At 35.3% G+C, this 23,528-nt stretch overlaps 1 protein-coding gene across 8 annotated transcripts in view; it reads right to left on the bottom strand.

The window, feature by feature from the left end:
• LOC141430235 (C-type lectin mosGCTL-1-like) overlaps nt 1-23,528 on the bottom strand; it is a 95,482-nt gene that overhangs the window by 30,856 nt on the left and 41,098 nt on the right. For 3 of the 8 annotated variants that reach the window (XM_074090833.1, XM_074090835.1, XM_074090834.1), the window contains exon 1: nt 2,906-3,062. Coding sequence is in view for 3 of the 8 variants with exons in the window: in XM_074090839.1 (XP_073946940.1) it covers nt 12,487-12,540; nt 14,799-15,056 (312 nt within the window). In the remaining 5 variants the exon portion in view is untranslated. Of the gene's footprint in view, nt 1-2,878; nt 3,063-12,486; nt 12,541-14,798; nt 15,057-23,528 lie in introns of those variants that run through there. The other 5 variants (XM_074090836.1, XM_074090837.1, XM_074090839.1 and 2 more) reach the window with 4 other exon arrangements.

Here is a 23,528-nt window from a genome sequence, read left to right as displayed (position 1 = left end):
ACAGAAAAGGCTAATAATAATAACATATGAGACAATTTAATGACAAAAAATTAAAGGGTATATCCATGTTATGCTCTCAAAACAGCTCACTCTTTTCCGAGCTCTGTTTATGTTATATTAAAAGTCATCCTGACGAACTGTCCACGATTTTATCGCACCTATCGAATGACCTAGGTTAAGTGTTAATAAGGTTATTTGGTCACGATTCTGTCTAGCTTTCAATTATCTAAAGCGGAATATTAGCTGAAGGTTACTTCAATTTCACATTAGATCTCGAACCATTGTATACTTCAGAAACATTTCCGGTGAGTCAGCTAACTTATGTCCTGAGGCCTTAAGTATTATCTAACACACTTCGAATCCCAATCGTTTTCACCATTTCTTCCTGTCACACGGTGTAAGATGAGGATAAAAAGACAAGATGAAATGCGATCGCGGTCGTCAACGCGTTAGAGAATATGCCCTCTGATTCTACAGGGCTATTACGAAATGCGAAAATCGAAGTTCTTATCGTATCGTCGCGCCGACACTTATATTATTTAATTCGAGAGTGAGAGGGACGGTAGGTTACGAACTCCGATTTCCGATTTTCGAATGGAATAATGTTTTGGGGTAATTCTACTGATAAGGACCGAGCATTTTTGGCTAAAAAAAAGTGCATTAGAGCAATATGTAATTTGCGACCTACCGATTCTTGCAAACCACACTTCAAAAAATTAAGAATTGCCCAGCTTGTACATTTACGAAACATCAATTTTTGCCAAAACAAACTTTAATCTATTTAAAAATTTCAACAGTGTCGACGGCGGGGAAAAATATTCGATGGACATCACATACTAGCTATGTTCTCCAAAAATGTGCTAGGGATGACTCCTAAAATTTTCAATAAGCTACCAAAAACTGTAACAGAGAAGGAAGTATTACCTAGTTTCAAAAAAGCATTGAAAGATTTTTTAACCGACAAGGCATATTACTCTGTTAACGAATATCTACTAGATAATATAAAAGAGAAATTGTTTTCAAAATGTTCCACTGATTAACATTAGTATTAAATGCAAAATTATTTATATAACATTAATGTAATATATGATTATAATTTAATTATTTCCTATTTTGTTATTGTAAAAATTTAAGACATGAAGGTCAGGACATAAAATTATTTTACAAATATATATTCAATTTAATAATTGTATATAGGAACTCATGTTTGACAAATAAATTATCTTTATCTTTATCGTAGTAGCCCTGCTGATATCAGAGGACGCAACGTGAGTTAACTTTTATGCAAGTTGGAATGATGACTTGGTGAATGGAAAAGTTCCGTTAGATGCGGGTGGCGCATGACTGCTAGTGGTGTGCTTTAGGGAAGGAACGTGTCCAGCAGTAGGCCTAGGCATTTAACTGTCAATGATGATGACCACGCTTAATACCTTGGTAGTAGAGTCGTGAGTATTCATTTGAGCTCCACAACCGCTTATCCACTGCTTCTGCAGACTGTAGGCGTTGACAGATTTTATCCCTCTCTTTCGCGTGTGCCTTGTTGTATTAGAAAAGGATAGCTGAGCAACAAAGTGTCAGGTGGTCACACGAGCTAGCCGGTTAGGTGGAAATGAAAAACCTACTGTTATTTTTAGCATTACTAAACTACTTATTCATTTTACTTTAAATCGCGAATAAACTAAAACTTAAAAACATTGAATGCCAACGCTAACACAGACGACATTATTAGATGATTATAAGATGACAAAATGAAAAAGGAGTTTTTGAAGAACTAGTTGAAAACCGGTTATACAACATGCGATTTAATGTGACAACACTACATAAGTCTAAGTTTCAACAATATAAAATTGTTACTATGCCAAATGAGTCACATAAAATTATGCATTTTTGCTCCCTTCAATGCAGTGGAGTATGTTGATTGGTCTCCTGACGTCATATCTCAGCCTATATACGTCCCACTGCTGGGCACAGGCCTCATCTCAGAATGAGAGGGCTTGGGCCGTAGTTCTTACGCGGGCCCAGTGCGGATTGGGAACTTCACACATACCATTGAACTGTTTCGCGGGTTTGCGCAGGTTTGTTTTCCTTCACCGTAAAGCTCGTAGTAATTTTCGAATATAATTTCGCACGTAACGGTAGATAATATATATTTTAGAGAGTCCCATGGGACTTTGGTTAATTCCTGGAATTCCAAGCCAACACATGATCAAGCAATACTGCAAAATGGCTAGTTCAGCGTTTCCCATTTGCCGGATCGGGACCCGGTAGCGGGCCATCAAAATAAAATACCGGGTCGCATATCCCGTCTTGTTTTAAAAATAATACCTAATATCGATCGACGCATCGTAAATATTAGTAAAAGTAAATCGTAAAATTATTAAGTGGGTTACGAAGGGGCAGTTTTTCACACTGTGCTAAGCTAGTTCATAATAATCCATTTAATATTACGATAATTATGCTGATTCTAAGTTATAACACCTAACTTAATAAACAAGCATCTGCGTGATTGCGTGAATATCTCATTCTACAATTAAGTCTAAAAACAAAAGGTGAGCGAAAAAAAATTAAGTGAAAGTTTTCACAGCCTTCCGGTTGAGACAATTTTGCAATTATAAGTAGGATGTGACATAATTTAAAACAAAAGCAAGCTTATATCAGTTTACCTATACTAAATTATCGACCCTGCAATTGTTTGAAGGTAAAGGGTTTCATGAACCTAGGCTTGTATTGCCAAGGTTACGAGAAAGGAAAGGGATTTGATATAGTTATTAAATTACTAACATTATATTTGCAATGTTAACACAAATAAAGTAATAAAATGTAATACCAATACAACCACGGAAGCTATTCAAATATTGATCTTCTAACGTAATCTTACATAACAAAACAATCCGCAAAAATGCACCTTTTTGTAGAACACTGTGTCAACCTCATTAGTCACTTTAAACCGAGACGATTGAAAAAAAGAATTAAAAAGTTAGAAATCTTTGGCAAGCAATTGGCGCGAACGGAACGCGCGTGCGCGGCGGTTGTAGCGTTCCTGCCTACTGCGTTCTACAATGTTCAGATTGAAATGAGAAGCTTTATGCAACCTTCGGCATGAAAGCCGCATTCTTGTGGTCAAGCGTGTTAGTGTGCAAACGCATCTTCTACGCCACTCCGACTGACCTTTGCAAGGATTATCGAATGTAAAACTGTCATAGTTATAGACGCTTGGGGCTCTATCGGCCAATGAACGCGATTGCTAAAATTTAAGGAAAATGATACTCTGTGAATGAGATAACAGGCCCGGGGCGCGAATTTTGATCAATTAAGGCACAAGTTGCAACTATTATATCATCTTTAATTAGACATATTATTGTGTGTTATGTCGTTAAAGTATCATTACGGAACTATTTTTTTTAATAATTGGCGCTCATTTCAGAGGTGCGATATTTTTTGTTAGATTTTCTAGAAAGAATACTTACTTACTTAAATAAAGAAGAGACAAACACTGATAAATTGATTTATCTCATGTGCTCAGTTCACTTTACATTTTCGACAAAGTATTTTATCTGGCTTTTGTGTAGGTACTGTTATTATTATTATTTAAAATAATTAAATATAATAAATAAATGTTTTTCTTTTCTTTCTTTCTTTCAAAAGCCTATAGAGGTGTCCCGCTGCTGGGCAAAGGCCTCCCTCCATGTAGGTACTGTATTTCTTAAAATTATTACATGATTTTCTTACGAAGATAACGAAAAACAGGCACACGTAGGTAAATTTTTGTTGTACCAACAGGCATCTCATACTCAAAAGATAAACACTGTAGGTATGTAAATGCAACAAGAACATTTTTGACTTTCGTACCGACACAAGGTCGCCCAGCGCTTATGTCCGTCAAAAGCTCAGAGTTCTCCAAAACCGCACATTTTAATTATTAATGAGGTATCCGGCCAGTTTTTAAAATAGTCAAGCATCTGCGATTATAAAGATGCAATTTGAAATGGGAACAAGTTTCTGTATCCGGCCAGTGATGCTGCGATCTACTGCAAACGACCTATAAAGGACAAGGTAGACCATAGACCTACACTTTTTTTCACCTTTAAGACGCATTATCGGGTTCCAGGCTAAGGGTGGGTGAACAATGTGCCATGACTCTTAAAATAATTGAGATATTTTTAGAACTGGCAGTATAAAATGGAAATAATCGCAGCATGTGGCAAGCTGTTGGATAAAATACATATATAAACATCTTAATATACGACAAATAAAATTGTATTATGGTATTGTCTTGGATATGTCGACAGATGAATAAAACATTGTGTAACATTTTAAAAACAAATTGGTTATTCACTATGAATAAAAAAACCTTTTCTCGCGTTTGTATGCACAGGATAAGTACCTACCTAAAAAAATCACAATACACATACCCTAACAGTGGCATATTTGCTGGTCTATGTTTCGTTTAAGTCTTATTTTCTTATGTTTTTTTTCTATATTGTTCCGTTGTTTGCCCAAATAAACATTAAACATGAAACACCTTAAGGAAAATGTTTTTTTTTTACGTTCTTATATAGCCTCTGCTTATTGCGAATGATTTTCATTTGTAACTTGTCAGCATATTTAAATATTTTAATTTTAATAGATCGCTCTACATATAGCAAAAAACCATTAGCACTTGTACTATGTACTAACGAATTAACTAAAAATGTGGAAACATTTCACAGTAAAAGTCATAGGTAGTGACATTGTGACTACTTGAAGGGGGAATTCATTGTTAAACTTATTGGGAGAACGCTCTACGGTCAGTCAGTCGATAATTACCTACTCCTGTTTTCACAAAAGTGATATTTTTTTAGGGTTTTGTACCCAAAGGGTGGCTAACGGAACCCTATTCATGTCAGTACTCTGTCCGTCTGTGTGTATCTATTTCTATCTGTCAAAAGGTTATTTGTCAAGAACTGTAACAGATGAGCAGCTAAAATTTATACGTAATGTGTTATTGCCGCTACAATACCTACCTAACAATTAATAAAAAATAAAAATCCACGGAATCCAAACCACTAAGATAAAATTACCCCACACTGCGTACATTATTTGTTAACACTGGATTTTTATAGATAAGGCCGTATATGGCGTATAATTAGGCATATACCTACAAAAACGGAAAAGCTAGGAGTGTAACTCTGACACGCTCTTGGACTGTTTTTGACAGCAAAAATCGCATCATAACGATATTATTTAATCCATCATCTTTTCTAAGGAAAATAAGCATTTGCTCTTTCAATGACATTTTGCAACCGTTTTATCCGCCTGGCATGGGCAATTTTTGATGGTACGAATCCTTGACTTTTATCTAACTAGTAATTATGTACCGAGCACATGTGTGATTACACATCGCTATTATTCTACTTATGGATTCGTTTTGTAATATTACTGATGTGAACTTACATTGGAATGTAGTTAGTTGCGTTGAAGCCATTTATTTTTATTTTATTGTTTGTTTCTGAAGTTTCGTATAGTGCAAAGTATTATAAGTTATATGAAATTTAAATTTTTGTTCAGTTTCATTATTTACATTCAAATTTTTGTTTTGGTCCGGTGAAAATATATATAATGTATTAGTTCAACAAGTGTTCTTGAATAATTAATGGTTCAAAATGAATTCGTAGTTGGTTTAGTCATTATTTTTGTTTTATTTGGTACATTTGCTTTTTTGGTCACTGTTATCGCTAAAATTTATCGTTTTACTAATGAAAGGAAATGCTAACGCGTAACATGTACCATTGCCGAAATCGGCCAAAAACAAATAATGTTTTAGTGCCAATATCAGGCTATTGACCAACTTTCAAAACAATTGTACCGTAAGTTTCGTTACGTTATAAGAATGCTCATAAACTATAAAAATTGGCTACACAATATGAATATAAAATCAATATAAAATATGGGCTATCAATCAATACACCATCTCATCAATCAATCTTTTTTGTCAGAAGACAAGCTTGTTGTGGAATAATTTTCTGTAGGTGGTATTTTGTTATTTATTAACTATCTTAGATTTAACTTCACTAGTAGGTAATGTGTATGTGTATGTGGGGATGAAATCTTGCAAATGGATTGTCATTAGATACATTAGTGTGCATGTAGATCTGTTGCGTAATAGAGAACGGCGACGCTCGACATTAGATTTTTTTTATACCCAAGTAGGTACCCAACCAATGAGCTAGATTAAGAAAAAAATATATAACAAATAATTGAACCGGAAGCCGTGGTGGCCTAGTGGTTTGACCTATCGCCTCTCAAGCAGAGGGTCGTGGGTTCAAACCCTGGCTCGCACCTCTGAGTTTTTCGAAATTCATGTGCGGAATTACCTACATTAAAAATTTACCACGAGCTTTGCGGTGAAGGAAAACATCGTGAGGAAACCTGCACGAATCTGCGAAGCAATTCAATGGTGTGTGTGAAGTTCCCAATACGCACTGGGCAAGCGTGGGAACTATGGCCCAAGCCCTCTTGTTCTGAGAGGAGGCCTGTGCCCAGCAGTGGGACGTATATAGGCTGGGATGATGATGATGATGACTCTGTAATAAAACGACACGACCGCATCGGTTTTAGTCTCATTTGATTCGTCTTGACGACTACCTACTTTGGTAACCAGGGGCAAAAGTACCTACCGCAACAAAAAAGCAAAGCTACTTCGTAACTCGAAGTTCCTCGCAAACAGTGTAAGTGTCAGAGGGAAAGACAAACTTCGAGTTTCGATTCATGAGTAGCTTGTATTAGATTTTACTACAAAAAATATTACTGAACTATTTGTTTTTAAGACATTGTACGGAGGTGCGGAACCCTTCATGCGCGAGTCGCTCGCACTCGCACTTGACCGATTTTTTATTTTTTTTATTGAAGAAACTAACGGACTAAATAGACAGTTGCGACTTATTTGAAAGACTTGTATTTAAAATGGAAATACTAAATGCAAAATACGTATTTTATATTTTGTATTTAAATACCTACCTTATATAAAAAGCATTTTGCATTTTATTTGAAATACTTTTTGAGATGTATTTTATATGACAAGCTTTTATTTAGTTTCACCTAACCCCTTTGTCTGTCTGTCTGTAATCAAATCTTGCAAATTAAATACGACCAACTTTCAGTAGTTGGATTGAATTTGGTATACTTGTGTAAATTGCGTGACAATACAATATGGTACTGACATCCTGGTAGTCCGGCCAGGATCGTCTCCGCAGGACGGAACTCTTCAGCGGTTAATGGCATCGACTTGGAATTTGGTATGCAAATGTAGTTTGGGTGACAATACAAGTACAGTCAACAAAAAAGTACAGTCAGCAAAAAAGCTTGTATTATAAATATTTTTTTATCAAAAACTTATTTATAAAATCCAATACTCATATTTTCATGTAAATGGCTCAACAATTCGATAAAATTAAATGACCACTAGAGGGTGTTTTAACATTTCTGATGCTTTTTTCGAACAGTTAGTGTTGTTAAAATGTTTAGCAAATAAAGAACAAATGGGTAATTATTTGAGGTGTAAGATAAAGTTACAGAAATAAAAACACACATTTTTGATGTGGTCTGTTTTATTTTGAACAAAGGATATGTACCGATAAGATGCTTTTATATTATAAGAGATCGATAAAGTTTATTTTGGTTAAAAAAGCAAAAAATCCAATTTTAACGGTAACGAAAATGAGATCGAGACCACGAAAAAGAACATTTTGTTTATTTTAAATCTTATAATTGTACTATTTGAATGAAATCCGATCATAATGAGAAAACGAATAAGCATTATTTAATTAATCAGGTATCAACAGAAATAGACAATCGATATCTATATAAAAAAAAATTAAACTTGACCACGAAAATGACGACTTCAAATTGTCATTTTTGTAACCTTTTAAATACTATGTAGAAATTACTTAATAAAGTAAGATTAATAACTTCAACTCACAAACCAAAACAGTTTTCAATACCTTCCCCCGTGCAGGTCTACGGTAAACCAGAACGAAATTATGTTACAACAAAATGCTCTGTAAATGACGAAGTTTTCTTTTAATATTTAGATATATATACATTTCACACGTACATTCAGGGCAAAATAATTCTTGAACTCTCGCCAGTTAACAAAATTGGCGAGCACTGGTCATAATTCCTTATAACCACACCTGGAGCAAATGTTGTTGACGTCAACCATTCTTCGTTTAAATCAATTAAATCATATCGGCATAAACGATTACACTGTAAAAAGCAGAAAATTCTATAAAAAGTGTTCTGTATTTTTTCTACTTGTAGGGAAAATCATCTTTTTCGTGGTCGTAATCAGTTTCGTGGCCATAGGACACGAAAATGATGACCACGAAATTGAAAGCTCTTACTTTCGCGGCTCTGCAGTAAATATCCTATAGATTTGAAGCAAATGAAATCAATATTGAATAACTTAACTGCAAATGACACAGCACCAGTAAACATTATATTTATTTACCAATACTTACCAAGTCGCAACCGTAACGAAAATGACGCTCGATCTTTGACGCAAATCTAACTGAACCTTTATTACACATAATTATAGATATAATTATGACTTGCGATAAACATTATACGTTTATTGACGCAGTTTATTTTCAAAGTTGCTTATAGTTAAAAAGGATTTACAGGAGGTTTGACCTCTTTTTTTTGTTTAAATTACTTAATAGTGTGACCACGAAAATGATTGTATTTTGGACAAACGGGAAATTTAAAAAAAATTAGTCTTATCAATGTCCTAATTTTTTTTATGTTGCATGCTGGTACTTCAATCCATGTTTTAAAACAGCAAGTTTATACCTTGTATTTTTTACAATACTTAAAGTAATCAGGGTTAATCCTACATTTGACCACGTAAACTGACTTTTGTGCAGAAAATTTAAGTTTACTTGGAAAAAAGATAAAATAGAATAAAAATTATACCTCAAGTTTCAGTGATAATATCCTAAGCAACTTAAAAACAATAAACGATATATTTCTAATTTATAACTGAAAATTGAGTCGAACAGTATATTGAATGTTTGCAAATAAAGAACAAATAAGAAGAGAAGATAAAGAAAAAGTAACAAATAAAGAACATTCATTTTGATAATTTCATATAAATAAAAGTAATTTATTTGAACAAAGTATTTTCAAAATACCCATTTTCCATTTTATATTTTAAATACAAAACGCGGAAGTATTTTGTATTTTGCATTTCAAATAATCAATTAGAAAGGTATTTGAATTTTGTATTTTCTTAAATACTTTTTTAAAACCATTTTGTACAATTTCTTTAAATATAATATATATATTTTTTATCAAAGAATTTACGAAATTCAGAAAAGCTACAAAAAAGTCTAAAGATTTCTTTCATGTAGGTGTACCTATATATATAGTCAAATGATTCGCTCCTGATTCGGGCCGAGCGATGCTCACGACAGAAGCTGCTTAGCGACCTTGGCCAGCTTCAAATGTCAGACCGCATTGCGATGACCGTCCCACAACACTCCTATAACATCTAACCATAAATATAGCTTTTAAAGCACACATGGACGATACAGAATCATTCCTCAAAATTACTGAAAAACATTAATGTTGACGACTGCGCGTTAAGTTTCATTAGTAATTAAACATAATTAATAGTAGATTGTACAACAAGAGCATAAAACGAGCCATTTTACCCAAGACGTTCATATAGCCACCCGAGCCGGCATGGCGAAGGTGGATAGAGATGTCGAGGGGAAAATGGGTTTAATACTCGAGTTTTACACTCTGCTTTTCACTTTGATTGCGAGGAAATTAAATAGCAACAGTGGAAACAATTTTTCACTTACTTACCTTTTATTTTTCATGCATTTCTATATAATGATATTTTTTAGTTTTATTGATTTATTTTAATTGATTTTAATTTTAAATAAATTAAATATGATTAAAAAAATATGTAGAAACATTTTTGTTTGTGGCTGTTGAGACCTTATTATCTTGATCTTAGACGAAGATTTTACTTCATGCACTAAAGTATAAAAAACATTTTATGTCGCCAAGATCCAGCATAAACACGAACTTTAGTTTTGCTAACGTTGTAATGTGGTGTCAATTTGGTGATTCGAACGTGATTTTGATATATGATCTTTCCAGTTCGTTGTCCGGTCTAATCAGATGCAAAATGTTTACCATAGGTAGGTAGGTAGGTACGTTTAAAATTAATCGAGTCACCGTTTAATCGCAAATAATAAAGTGATCAGTTCGATCAATTATTTGTCATTGATTAAAAGGGATCGGTTTAAAGAAAGATACGTTACGTAACTTACTTTACTTTAGTTTATTAATTCTACTTTATTACTGCCATTTGTAGCATTTTGTTATTGCACTTGCACGTTTTGAGATTTTCCTTCAACAATTTTATTTTTAGTTTGTTAATTTTTGTTTCTAATTTGTGTAAAGAAAAAAGTTATAACTGCGGCCTTCGAAAATGCGAAGATAAATGAAATTCTTACTGTTCCAACCAATTCTAGTGCAGAACACTGACTACCGAGTTAAGACAAGACAAAGAGACAAGTTCAATTAAAATTAATCACATTTCAGTAGATGGTTGGGTTACTTTGTCTGAACACCTCTGTACCTAAAGGTTTTTTGATCGGATATTTTAACTCAAAAAGAAGCCATGCCTTTGACGCGCTACACTTAAAATATCGGCGATATCAATCAAAAAACTTGAAATACCTACATTTAAGAGGTGTTCAGTCAAACTAAAATGTACTGCAATATTCCTGAGTTATTTCAACTTTTAACACCATTTTTATGTATAAATACATAATTTCAAAAACAAAATTCTAGTGGCAGACAATCTTAAAAATAAGCTGCCTTTTTTATAATAAGCAAAAAATGGATGTAAGCTAATTTAAAAAGCGGTGAATTGCATGCGAGTATCTTTATCATGTTTGCACAGAGGTGACAATGATACAACATTGTAAAAACGCTTCGAGTTTTACCACACAGAATTTAAACACGTTCTAGACAAACTCAAAATGCCAGTTTACTATGAAACAATGAGACATATTTGCTAAGGGATGCCGACCGTGACTACTGGCAATGACCTCCTGATACATATTTTTATGCATAGCTAATACCTTAATGATTACACGTAAGTAGGTAGGGGGTATTCCCTACCCTACCTACCCACGATCGTGTCGCTGCTAAATGCGTCAAAATATCGGCAGCTCAATAGATAGAAAGTTAATATTTATTATCTTCTTAAAAATACAATATAAACATAAGTTAAGTCATTTAATATAACTAATTTACAAAAGATCGTCAAATGTACGCAAATAAAATAATATAGTATAATAGAAATCAAAATACAATGAGAGGTCAGCTAAACATAAAATTATAATGATAAAATAGAATAGAAAAAAATAATGAATATGAATGAAATTATTAATGAAAAAAAAATGCATTAATGCATAAAATGAATAAAATTAAAATTACACTTTTAATATCAAATTTAGGAAATAGAAATCATTTACCAAATAAATAGTGACAATAATAACAATTAAATTCTTATAACATTTGCAAAAGTTCACAAAATGTCTTAAAAAAGAACAAAATTAAATGTATTAACAAATATAATCACGGTCTACATCCCGTAGCAAATATGTCTAATGTGGCCATGTATCATGAAAACTTTTATGAGGCTGTGTGTGTTCAACGACTATGATGATTTTTGTGGTACAGTCAGTACAGTCAATCTATTCCGTGGTACAGTTATGCAAAGCTCGCTCCTGCGTTGAGGATATTTTATAAATGACCATAGCGCTAGGTCATTTGAAGCTTAGTTCTAGGCTAGCAAATTGATTGAATGCTATAGAAATAGTCATACACAGATTTAGGTTAGCGTCTTTCCAATGGTAGTGATAAAAGTAAGGATATTCAGGATAAACATTAATATTTGTATTCTCAAGTACGCAACGAAAATCTGTTGAAAAACATGTTATATTGGAGGATAAATTAGTTAACTTTTGACAAGGAAAAATAATTTTTGCTTCCTTCTGTGTATGACCCACAAAATGTGAAATCATCTAGGTTTCACCTATTCGTCTTACTTAATATAGGTACCTATCTGGTGGCTATGCGCAAATTAATAAAACATTAAAAAAAGCTACCTTTCGTCCCGTGGGAATTATGAAAGATCCCTTCTAACACACCTCTATGATATCTAGTGCAGTCTCTAACTTTAGTAGCTTAGTCAACGTATTGTTTGTCAGTAAGCGAATAACGTTATTTTTTTTATAATTATAAAATTTCGGGGGTATAAAAGTGTAATTAAAAGATATGAAAACTATTATAAAACTATGATAGCTATTCCCCTTAAGTTCTTAATACCAATTAGTTCTGTGGTTTAGCTTTATATGATTTCACATTTTGTTGCGTTGAGCAGAATGCAAATTTAAAGCAGTAATAACTGGTCCCGCTTACGACTTGCATCCGACTCCGCTTCGAAAGGAGGGCTGGGGTACTTTTTACTCCTACCTGCAACAAAAAAGAAATTACTTTTAATATACTTAAATAAAAACAACAACACGTGTTAAAGGGAAGTTAAAAAGTTATATTTACCTTAATTACTAATTTACTATGATGTTATGTATTGAACTGCTAATAAAAGCAACGAGATTATAGATTATATAGATAGAGAATATCAAAACTATAAACCGATTTGTTATTCGGTAATCAAAAGTTACGCCCAAAAGGGGTTAATTGAAGCAATGACATAAACAAGCATAACTGACATTATTTAGTCAAACTTCGGATAGTTATTACCCTAATGGACACTAAGTAATTGTTTTCGTGTCAGAACGAGATGTAGGCGATAGCAAATAAAGTTTCTTAATAGATTGATGCAACTAAAAGTTGTATTTTTGAGAAGACTATCAAATAGTCTGAATAGCATTTATGAGGAGACTCATCAAATTAATGGTGGTTATTGGCCATTAACGCAGTAGGTAAGGTCGTATTGAATAACTTGTTTTTTCAAATTAATAGCCGGTTGAACGTTGGTGATCGATACTGTTTTTCTCTTATTAAACCGGTAGGACGTTACACCGGTCTTTAACCCTTAAAGCTAATAAACTGTTCAAGGTGAGATTGGCAGAATGGAGACCTATGTCATTAGCAGGGGAGAAAAAAATTAAGTATGTTGTTTATGGTCATCATGGCCGCGGGTGACACTATTTTTAAGAAGCTGCGTTTTTAAGGAACGTTCAGACGAAGGAGATCAGGATTTAGATTTGTTCTAAGTTTCTTAATTTGGTATTCTTCATTTGGTAGGTAGAAGAGAACAGCTTTATTTCTAAAACATACAACCTTTGAAAAAGATATTCCGAAAATAAAAGAAAGGAAAGAACAAAATTTTATTCTTAGGCAATTGTAAATTAATTGGTACATTATGTCAGGTTTTCTGTCAAATAACTGCGCCAAAAATATAAACAATATTATTATGTATATAGTATGACCTATAATTTTCCCAGATTTGTGAGAAACTTTTTTATCGCGATGAAGAATAATTAAAATTGACCAATTCTCTATCCCGTAGGAATTTCGTAAAATCCCTTCTTAGTACACCTCTATAATCCTTAGGAAATCATTTGCCAGATTTCAAGCCTCTAACTCGAGTACCTACTTTTGGCTGTGCGTTGTCTGCCTGTCAGTCGTCACGACGTCTTTTGTCGGTGTAGATGACATGACTGTTTCACTAAAATGGACCAGATAGGTCAGAATATCTTAATGGACCATCTACAAAAATCGCATGCAATAGGTACATCTCGTCACGTCTACCTATGTATAGCAATATTTATTCACTTCCATTCACGAAACCGCCATCCAAACATTGCCAAGCTCACAAAGACAAACGTCGTTAATTATACGGCAAATATCACATAGGTGTAAACGTGATACGTTGACAAATGTTAGTCAATCCCACAATTTAGTGCAAGCATGGCGGTTTGCTTTTCGTAAGAGGCACGCATGTTGCGACATTTTCACGCACGGCGTTCGGTTTCCAGGATGGCTAATACAATACTCTTACCTCCTAGTGCAAAGTGTTCTGGGCTATCATGGATACTTTCTATGGAAAGTGACCCATTAATCAATATCATACCGTAGTAGATATGCAAGGTCCCGTTGACGTACCATGTTCTTTTATTATTCTATCAAAATGTCTAGATGATTCGATGTTACCTCGTAAATATTATTTATTTATTCCGTATCTATTATTTGAATTTTCACGTTAAAGATTGACACTCACGAAATCATGTATCTGCGGTATACTTTGTGGTAATAAAAGAACGTTGTCAACATCCCGTGGCAGTTTCATCAAACACAAATATTTAACCACAGCACGAGAGAAATAACTCTTTGTTAAGCCAGTAGGGGGTCAGGTGAAGCAATTTTTTTAACCACGAAGCACCGTTGGAGTAGTCAGTGTAAACAATTAATAACGGACGGCTCTTAACCTTTTAATTTGGGAGGAAACTGTGGCCAATAATTACAATAATGACGTCTACGAAGTTTAAGCTCGCGGTCCCACAGCACACAGCAGTCGCCAATAACAGCTAAGTCATAGGTGAGAAGATAAGTCCTAATTACTGACGTACATTTATCTATTGCAGGTAATCTGTAAGTGCTAGTCAGCATGAGATCAAGCAAAGAGATGTTAAAAAAGAAAACTTTTACCAGCAGGGAGTAATGTGAGGTCAAATGATTGATTTTGTCATTATTATTAGTATACATGCCTTCCGGATATATGGAGTCAATCTGTTCGCTCTCGACACTCTGCAAGTTATCGTCTTCAGTCAATTCCTGACCATCTTGAAGTTGGTCTTTATCTTGCCCTAGTTCTCGTATTGGCCTGACTTCTGCTTGCTTGATTGGTAAGATATCCCGGATGGATGGCGCTCTGATGCTATGCCTTGCCAGACCCAACTTCTTCTGTATGAAGGCCTCGAGAATCTGCTTCGTGATCTTGTTCTGACGGGACAACTCTTCAAAATCTGTGAAGAAAGGAGAAAAATAGATAAAAATGACTGCGCGGAAGGATTGTGTGGTTTCAGATAGCTCTATATCAATCGGTAAGGTGACATGTCCGAATAGTGCAGCTTTAATGTTAAATATAATGTCACTTTATCGATTGAAATATGAATTAGAGATAATTTTGGAATCGATGTCATTTTTATCGTTTCTCCGTTCTCCATTCAGTCAGGTGTGTCAAGGTTAGTATAAGGTGTGCATTATTGTGTCTTTCCGTCGTGGGCAGCGTAGTTAAGTATTAAAAGATCAACCGTTACATTTTAATGTCCTAGTTTAATAAATAGAATAGAATTATTACTTTAATGGATTTATAGATTTCCGAGTGGTTTTAATGTAGGGTAAGTAATTTATCGAGTAGCAAACAATCTAACCTACCTTCTACGAAAACATCCTCAAACCTTAATTAATATAAGTGCCTTGTTTACCAACAACTTGCAGTAGGTACTCCTAACATACGAGAAGCCCACAACTTGGAACAACCCAAAGCCATTGTTAACAAATAGTACCTACATATCACAGACAATAGTATCTTCCAATTGGTTATAAACCATTCGATGAATGTGAGGAAGTTTAGCAACCAAATAATTACGCAAAGGGCGAAGGATATGTTAATTTGAAGAACAAAATTCGTACTTGCATTGTGCGTGCCTTCCGTTCAGAAGTCCAAGGCTAACAGAAAACATATTAAGATCATTTTAGGAAGCGGTATGAAGGTTGCTTCCTAAATTAATATATTTTTCATAACAGCGCGTGGCCGTATCGCTTGTAAATAGACACAATAGTAGTTTTTGTTTGCCCGTAGGTAAAGTATTATAAACGTATAAACATGAAAAACTAAGTAGCAATACAAACGATATCAGTCACCCGTTTACGTGGTTGCAAATTGAAAAGGTTGCATAAGGCAATAAAATAAACAGTTATGAAAGAAGCGGTTGTCACGACAGCTTTCTTTTTACTGCGATGTTCACAATTCTGTTCAAAACCATTTTATTTGCCTTCCGATATTGACATTTTGCCAAATTCAATTTCATTCATACATTTTATGTTCGATTTATGTTACACAAAATACTATTCTTCAAAAAGCTATGTTACTTCACTGTCTGGTATATTTTTAAATACTTACCTACATTGTGTATAATCCAAGTGTCAAATTGTTTAACGTGTGGAGCATCCAAAACCGATATTCATTATTTATTATGGAGAAAATCTTTTTTTACCGATTTCATTTCTTTTTTTACATAAGACGAAACGAGTATGCGAGTCACCTGATGGGAATCAATCACCGCCGTGGACACCCGCAACATGGGGGGTATCACAGGTGCGATGCCGGCCCTTTGAGAGACTGATAGTTTCGTTTTTCCATGTAAAACCGGTTTTAGATGCTCTAATGTGCGTTAGCCTATTTTTCTAGTACGAAACGCATAGCACAGGATTCATATGATATAATCATTCTAGATGCGGATAAACCAATCAAACACGGATTTCAATTTCTCCGTTCCAGCAATTTTAAATTACACGCCACTACTTCGACTCCCAAAAAGGTTATAAAGTATCTTAAATCATGCCGTTTTAATTCAATGTTTCCTCGAAGTACTTTTTTGGTTAAACATGTAAATTATGGTGACAAGTCAGCATTCTTGGAAAGCCCTTTAACTACACGCCTTATATTACAATCTGAATAAGGTATTACATTGTAAAATACATAAGTACTTTACGAGTTGAAGTTGTCTCTGACTAATTGAGACATCGCATGAATGGAAATACCTTGAGTCTCTTATATCTCCGATTCATCATTGTTTACTCATCTTAATAGCTCAATATTTTAAATTATTGCAGTTAATGCAATAAATTGCCACTGCCCGCAACATATAAGCACTTTACATGTTTTCTTTTCGTCATATTAAACAGATTACTGTGAAAAATTTAAGACTTTTGCTCTAACCGTTTGCGTGTAACACCTTTGTGACACACGGACAGACAGACGGGCACGTGAGTCACAACAATAGGGCTCCGTTTGGACCCTTCGAGTGCGGAACCCAAAAAAGAAAATCCTTTACTGACTGACACATCTATGGACAACCCTAACCCTTGGACCTAGAAAGCTGTATATTTCTCATACACGTTTTTTTTGGGATTATATAATAGACAAGGAACAAAGACATTTTGCAAATTTCCCTCGGGTTTTGAAATTTTGCAATCGAGCGAGCCTCAGGCGTAAGTTATTATTAAACTATACCTAGGTACCTAGGACTTGTACTATTATTTATTCTGTAATCTAAGTAGTATAATTAATTAATTACTGTAATTGCATTTTTTTTTGCAATACTTGATGTGTAAAGAATGCTTAGACTGCTTGATGTGTTTTCACAGAGGCGAAGTATCGCTAGATGGCGTTAGTATCGTGAGGTCCGTTTGACGTTTGACGTTTGCTCGTGATTGGTTAAATAACTAAATGAGGATTGTCATGTTATCATTCATTTATTCATCTATTCTCATGGTCATCGTTCACCAACCATTACCTCTCATATTTTGTTTTCTACATTAACAACGTACAACGGCAAAAACTACTAGACACTGGCAAAATGGTCCTCCAATGGACAGAGCCAACAACTAAATGAGCCAATCGCAAACAAACGTCAAATGTCAAACGGACCTCAAGATACTAACGCCATCTAGCGATATTTCACCTCTGTGAAAACCCTCATTATGCCAAAATGTCAAAAAGAACGCTAAGTACACGTAAGCCAGATTAAAAATTCAAAACTGAATCTAGTTTTTTTTTTCTTTTTCAGCAAGTGGCCAGAACTGTAAGTGTTGTTCGACGTTCTCGTTAGATTGGAAATAATGAGGGCGTACGGAGGTATACCTAGTGCCATCCACGAAGACGCGTGATTTTGTCAAAATTAGACATTAATGACATTGTAATAAGAACCACGGCACGCGTTATCGTGAATGACTCTACCTATACTTCTGAATACGCATCATTACCGTCATTGTCACAACTTACCCTGTAGGTGTACTGCTGTGTAATGGTCGGTTTTGTTTGCTTTAAGTTTCCAAATGGATTTTTTATTGGAAGCATTAAAAAAAGCATTAGCACAAGGTCGTGAACTAAGTGTGTCGTCTAAGAGAGTCAAGGTTAAATGAGATTAGTCTATCAATTGATAAAGTGATAACTAACCAGACTGTCTACTCAAGAACTGATTAATTTATTTTTCTTTATTTATTTGTTAAAATCAAAACAGAACAAGAACCAAGAATTTATAATAAGTGAAATAGAAGTGTTATCATGTGTACCTATTTCCATCCAGAAACGACGTCGCCACTTTTTTGCCTTTCTTGCTGTTAAAGCATCACGTTTTTGAATTACTCATCTATTTAGAAATTAACATCGTTATAGGCTGATTTAGAAAATAAAACGCTATATAATAATAATCTTTTTAAAAGTTGTTGTGATTCCAACAATGCATGGATCCAGTATTCGTTTTATGTATATTTGTAATGGTTTTACGATAGGTACTTTACGTTATGGTTGAGAGCTTACGGGACTTGGATGATTCACCAATCCAACAATGTTAATTTTATGTAATAAAGAGCTATGAAAACAGGTCAGGTTCTTTAGTAAAAAAAGATTATTTAAAAAATAAAAGACTATTGAATAATCATCAACAAATACAAACACCTGATAACTAAAATAGTTCAACACGTTAACCGTGAAATTCTCGCATTGAAAACGATTTAATTGCATAATCATCTACATAAATAGCTTCTCATATGACTGTTCATTAACTGACCACTTGCGTTCGTGACTTCCGATAATAAACGGTGGGGTCGCACCCACTTCGTTACTATAATAGACTTTTCGGTACTGTCTCAACAGTGTAAACTAGTATGTCATCTACAAACAACATGCTACTGAAACTGAACTTGCGCTCGCACGAGAACGCTTTAGTAGCACACCGGGCGCTAAAAAGGTCATATCAGCCTTGTGGTTTCTCCTATGGGCTCTCGGGATAGAATCGTGGGCTCCAATCTGGGACTGATTTTTCAACGAAATTTACGTCACACGTGGGAGGAGTTCTGCACACGTCTGTGTTAGTAATTCAACTCTGTGTATGTGATAAGTATAAGTTGTATCATGCGTGCGCGCTTATACAAGCGCAAATTCTGCACTTTGGTTGTAGATCACCTACTTACGGCTTATACTGTGTTATCAGCCGAAAATGAAATTTGTATTTAACCTGCCAGTAAATCATTACGTTCGTGTCTTTGGTCGAATGCTCATTGACATAACGAATGGCCTGTTTGAAAGGTAAGGTCAATGTTATGTAGTGCTTCTCTACAAGTAGCATAATAAAGTCTGTAGGTACTAGTATTATTACGTCAATGTTATTTTCTTATGAAAACATATCGTCTTTGGCCGTTGACCTTTGAAGAAGTTAATCGTCACGCAACGAGCTATGGAAAGAGTTTCTTTGCGTGAATACGGAAATTCGAAGAAGAACTAGAGTAGGTACAAAGTAATCGACATAGCTCGTACGTTGAAATATTTAGCAATAGGCAGGTAACATCGCTCAAAGAATAAACAATCGTTGGGTTAAACGGTTCTCGAGAGGTGACAACGAACCAGCAGGGCTACTACGAAACTCGAAACTCGAAGTTCGTGTTGTGCGGTCCCTCTGACACTTATACTATTTGATACAAGAGCGAGAGGGACGGTACGATACGAACTTCGAGTTTCGTAGTATAGTAGCCCTGCTGACCAGAAGACAGCGTTGGCAGGCCACTTGGTAGATCGACTTTGCTAGAGTTGAGGACAAATGGTCGATGCGGGCTAGTGGTTTTCATTTTGGCGTTCTAAGGGAGAGACCCTTTCTTCAAAAGTTTTTCGGCTGATGATGAAAACTTTGCTAGCATTTCACTTGAAGTGTTCGCCGAAAGATTTGCGTGCGTCAGACGTACCATATCATTTCTAGCGTAGATGCAAAACATCATCATGCTAACGGAGATATTTCGCCAATTTCTAATTTAAGATATGTCAGCCGTTGAACATTTTTTTTTAAAGTGATGTACGTTACTACTGGCTTTTGTGTACCAACAAATAAAGCATGCATTACGCTGTTTCGCATAAACTATAAGCATTTGATCTCCGAGCCGAGCCTTCATTGCGTAAAGGTCAGCGCCACACTTGACCCGTTGGACCTTGGACATTAATCATGCTGGGCTTTGAAGATAATTAGTTGTATTTAGTTAATAACAAAACGCTTCTAGTCAACAAATTACTAAAAATGGGAGCATCTTGTCTAAGTCTACTGTCTAGTAATAACTAAATAGAATTATTGACAAAGTCATAATCAGCGAATTGGTACTGTAGTAGGTAAATTAATAATGGTAATGGTTTCGGGAGTAGAGATACGACATAAAACAGAATTCGTGTAACAAAATAAGATTAGAAAGAAGGAAGAAACATAAGAGACAAAAAAAAGTGTTGATAGCACAACGCGATAAAAAAATTGAAAGTTTGTAAAAAGGTTTTGAACCATAAATCATACTCGTATAATAGGTTATCACCTGAGTTATCGACTATCAAACTATCATTTACAAAACCTGCATTGGCAAACGAGAACTAACGTTTAAGTTGTCTTTTTAAGGTGGATTCATGACTTCTTCCGCTGTATGTAATTAATACAATAGTTACGCAAAAATACAAATAGAATAGTAGGTACTCGAATGTAAAGTTCCTATTTAATGCCATATTTAGCGTGAAATTGAATACTAAAGAAACCAAGATAGGTATTTAAATGAAATTCAATTATTTAAAGGCTGTAGCATCCAAATACGTAGTTGTCTTGCTATTTATGAGTTTAAACAATGTACTGTCGAACCATTTGATTCCTAATCCATTGTAGAACAGTAAGTTTCATAATGAATTACTTTGTCAAGCAATCATCATCATCATCATCATCAGCCTGCATCAGTCCACTGCTGGACATAGGCCTCTTCCATGGCACGCCACAACACTCTGTCTTTAGCCCCTCGCATTCATCCGCCACCAGCGACCCTCTTCCGGTCTTCCTCTTAAGGTCGTCCGTCCACCGTGCCCCAGGACGCCCTACACAACGTTTTCCCGTCCGTGGTCTAAATTCGACGACTCGTCTGCTCCACCGTTGCCCTGCGACAGACGTGGCCAGCCTAAGCCATTTCACCAAACTAATTCTTTGAGCAACGTCGGTGACTTTCGTTCTTTGTCGGATAATGTGATTTCGGATTTTATCCTTCAAAGAAACCCCTAGCTTTGCTCTCTCCATGGCTCGCTGAGCGACCTTGAATTTGTGGATTAGCCCCGCAGTCAAGTTCCACACCACAAGTTTGTCAAGCAATAATGCGATTGAACTATGTTTTTTCTCTTAGAAAAGATTTCATAGTGGGCCATTATTGAATTGGATTGGATGTTATCAATTGCTTCTAGGTATAACGCTTTTTGCTTTTTGTGTCTACTCGTGACCACGGCCACTGTAATGTGGTCGAAACGTCAAGGTAAATATTACTCGTGTGTTTAGCATGATACTTAAGTCCTGTGTGTGGTATTTTGACTATGCTTCTAGGTACATAGGTACATATCTTTCGTCCAATTTACAAATTTAAGTAAAAAAACAATCAACAACTTAAGGACGAAGTTTAATATCATAGTACATAAGTACTGATATAATCAAGATTTTTGATTAAATTACATAAAGATACAGCTTACCTAACTTAGTCATTAATTAGAGTAAGAATCTCATTTACATCTGTTTCAATTACATTATATTCCACTCCTAAGATCACACAACGGCAATCCTTATCTCTTCAGTCCTATTAACGAAAGCCTTCCAGTCAGTGACAGTGAAATATCCGTTTGAATGGAGTCACACTGTGGAACCTTCTCTCCATAAAATGTCCTAGGGACTTTGTTGGCAAGCACTGTCGTAGCAATTCTTATGGAAATCTTCGTAATTTTAACCGACTTTAAAAAAAGGAGGAGTTTATTCAAGATACCTATTTAAAAAAATCTTCTACTACTCGGCTTATCAAATAATAAAGATGACAAATTTGAAAAAAATAATACCTGTCAGTGTAATTAATAGGTAGGTAGGTACAGTCGCCATCAGATATTTCGGAGCGGGCTAGGTGATCAAAAATATCGATACATGAACTCTAATACCTTAATAATAAAGTGCATGTGCCGATATTTTTGACTACCTTGGCCGCTCCGAAATATCTGATGGCGACTGTAGGGCTACTACAAAACTCGAAAACTCGAAACTCGAAGTTCGTATCGTACCGTCCCTCTCGCTCTCGTATTAAATAGTATAAGTGTCAGTGGGACCGCACGACACGAACTTCGAGTTTCGAGTTTCGTAGTAGCCCTGCTGTACGCAATGAACAGTGAAAAGCTTGCCGTACCGCCAGTCTCGCGCATTCGTACCCGGGTCGTTACTATCTCTGACTTGATGATGGTTTGTAGACTTAGTGACTGTACACTGTTGAGTGGCAGATAACAAAACGTCATTGTCAACTAGATTGGCACTAATTTTAGTAGACCTTGGCCTGCATGCAAAGCCTCTTGTTCGCTGCCCCATCCTAATTTGTGTCACCTTGTTCAAGGGTAATACGAAAATGTGAGCACAAACTATTACCGTGTGTATAAATCAAATTGTTCGCCTCTGAAAATCCCCACGTATCAAATTTACAAGAATACTCGTTTAAATGGTATACAACAACACACAACATTACAACATCGCATCTTTAAAATTAAACTGAAATATAAGCGACTCGATGAGGGCTACAGCATAGATGTCGCTAGTGTCGCTGCTTAAGTGACTAAATAAGAAAAGAAACAAGCTGAGATATGTGTTGCAGGAGAAAGTCGTGTCTGTATCACTGTCCAGCGGTGGTGTCGCGCTATAGCACGCGGCACGGAATGCCGAGGACCTGGGTTCGATTCCCAGCGCTGGTCTTATTTTTCTGGTTTTTCTATGCATCTATATATTTCAGTTTGTATTTTCGATATTTACCACGAGCTTTACGGTGAAGGAAAACATCGTGAGGAAACCTGCACAAACCACGAAGCAATTCAATGGTGTGTGTAAAGTTCCCAATCCGCACTGGGCCCGCGTGGAAACTACTGCCCAAGCCCTCTCATTCTGAGAGGAACCTGTGCCCAGCAGTGGGACTTGTATAGGCTGGGATGATGATGGGATGATGATTAATAAGTATTACTTTGAAATCTATAGGTACAGTCACCAGCATTAATATCTGCCACAGCGGAGCGCGCAAAAATATCTGACACGTCCTTCTGGCCCTAGAAATAGAGTCGTATCAGATATTGGTGCTGGTGACTGTACGCAATAAAACAAAAATGTTTTGTTTTATTTTCTTTTAAACACTATTTATTG

Source organism: Choristoneura fumiferana, chromosome 8, assembly GCF_025370935.1.
Source record: "Choristoneura fumiferana chromosome 8, NRCan_CFum_1, whole genome shotgun sequence".
NCBI classification, from domain to species: Eukaryota; Metazoa; Arthropoda; class Insecta; order Lepidoptera; family Tortricidae; genus Choristoneura; species Choristoneura fumiferana.
This window is presented reverse-complemented; position numbering and strand designations above follow the sequence as displayed.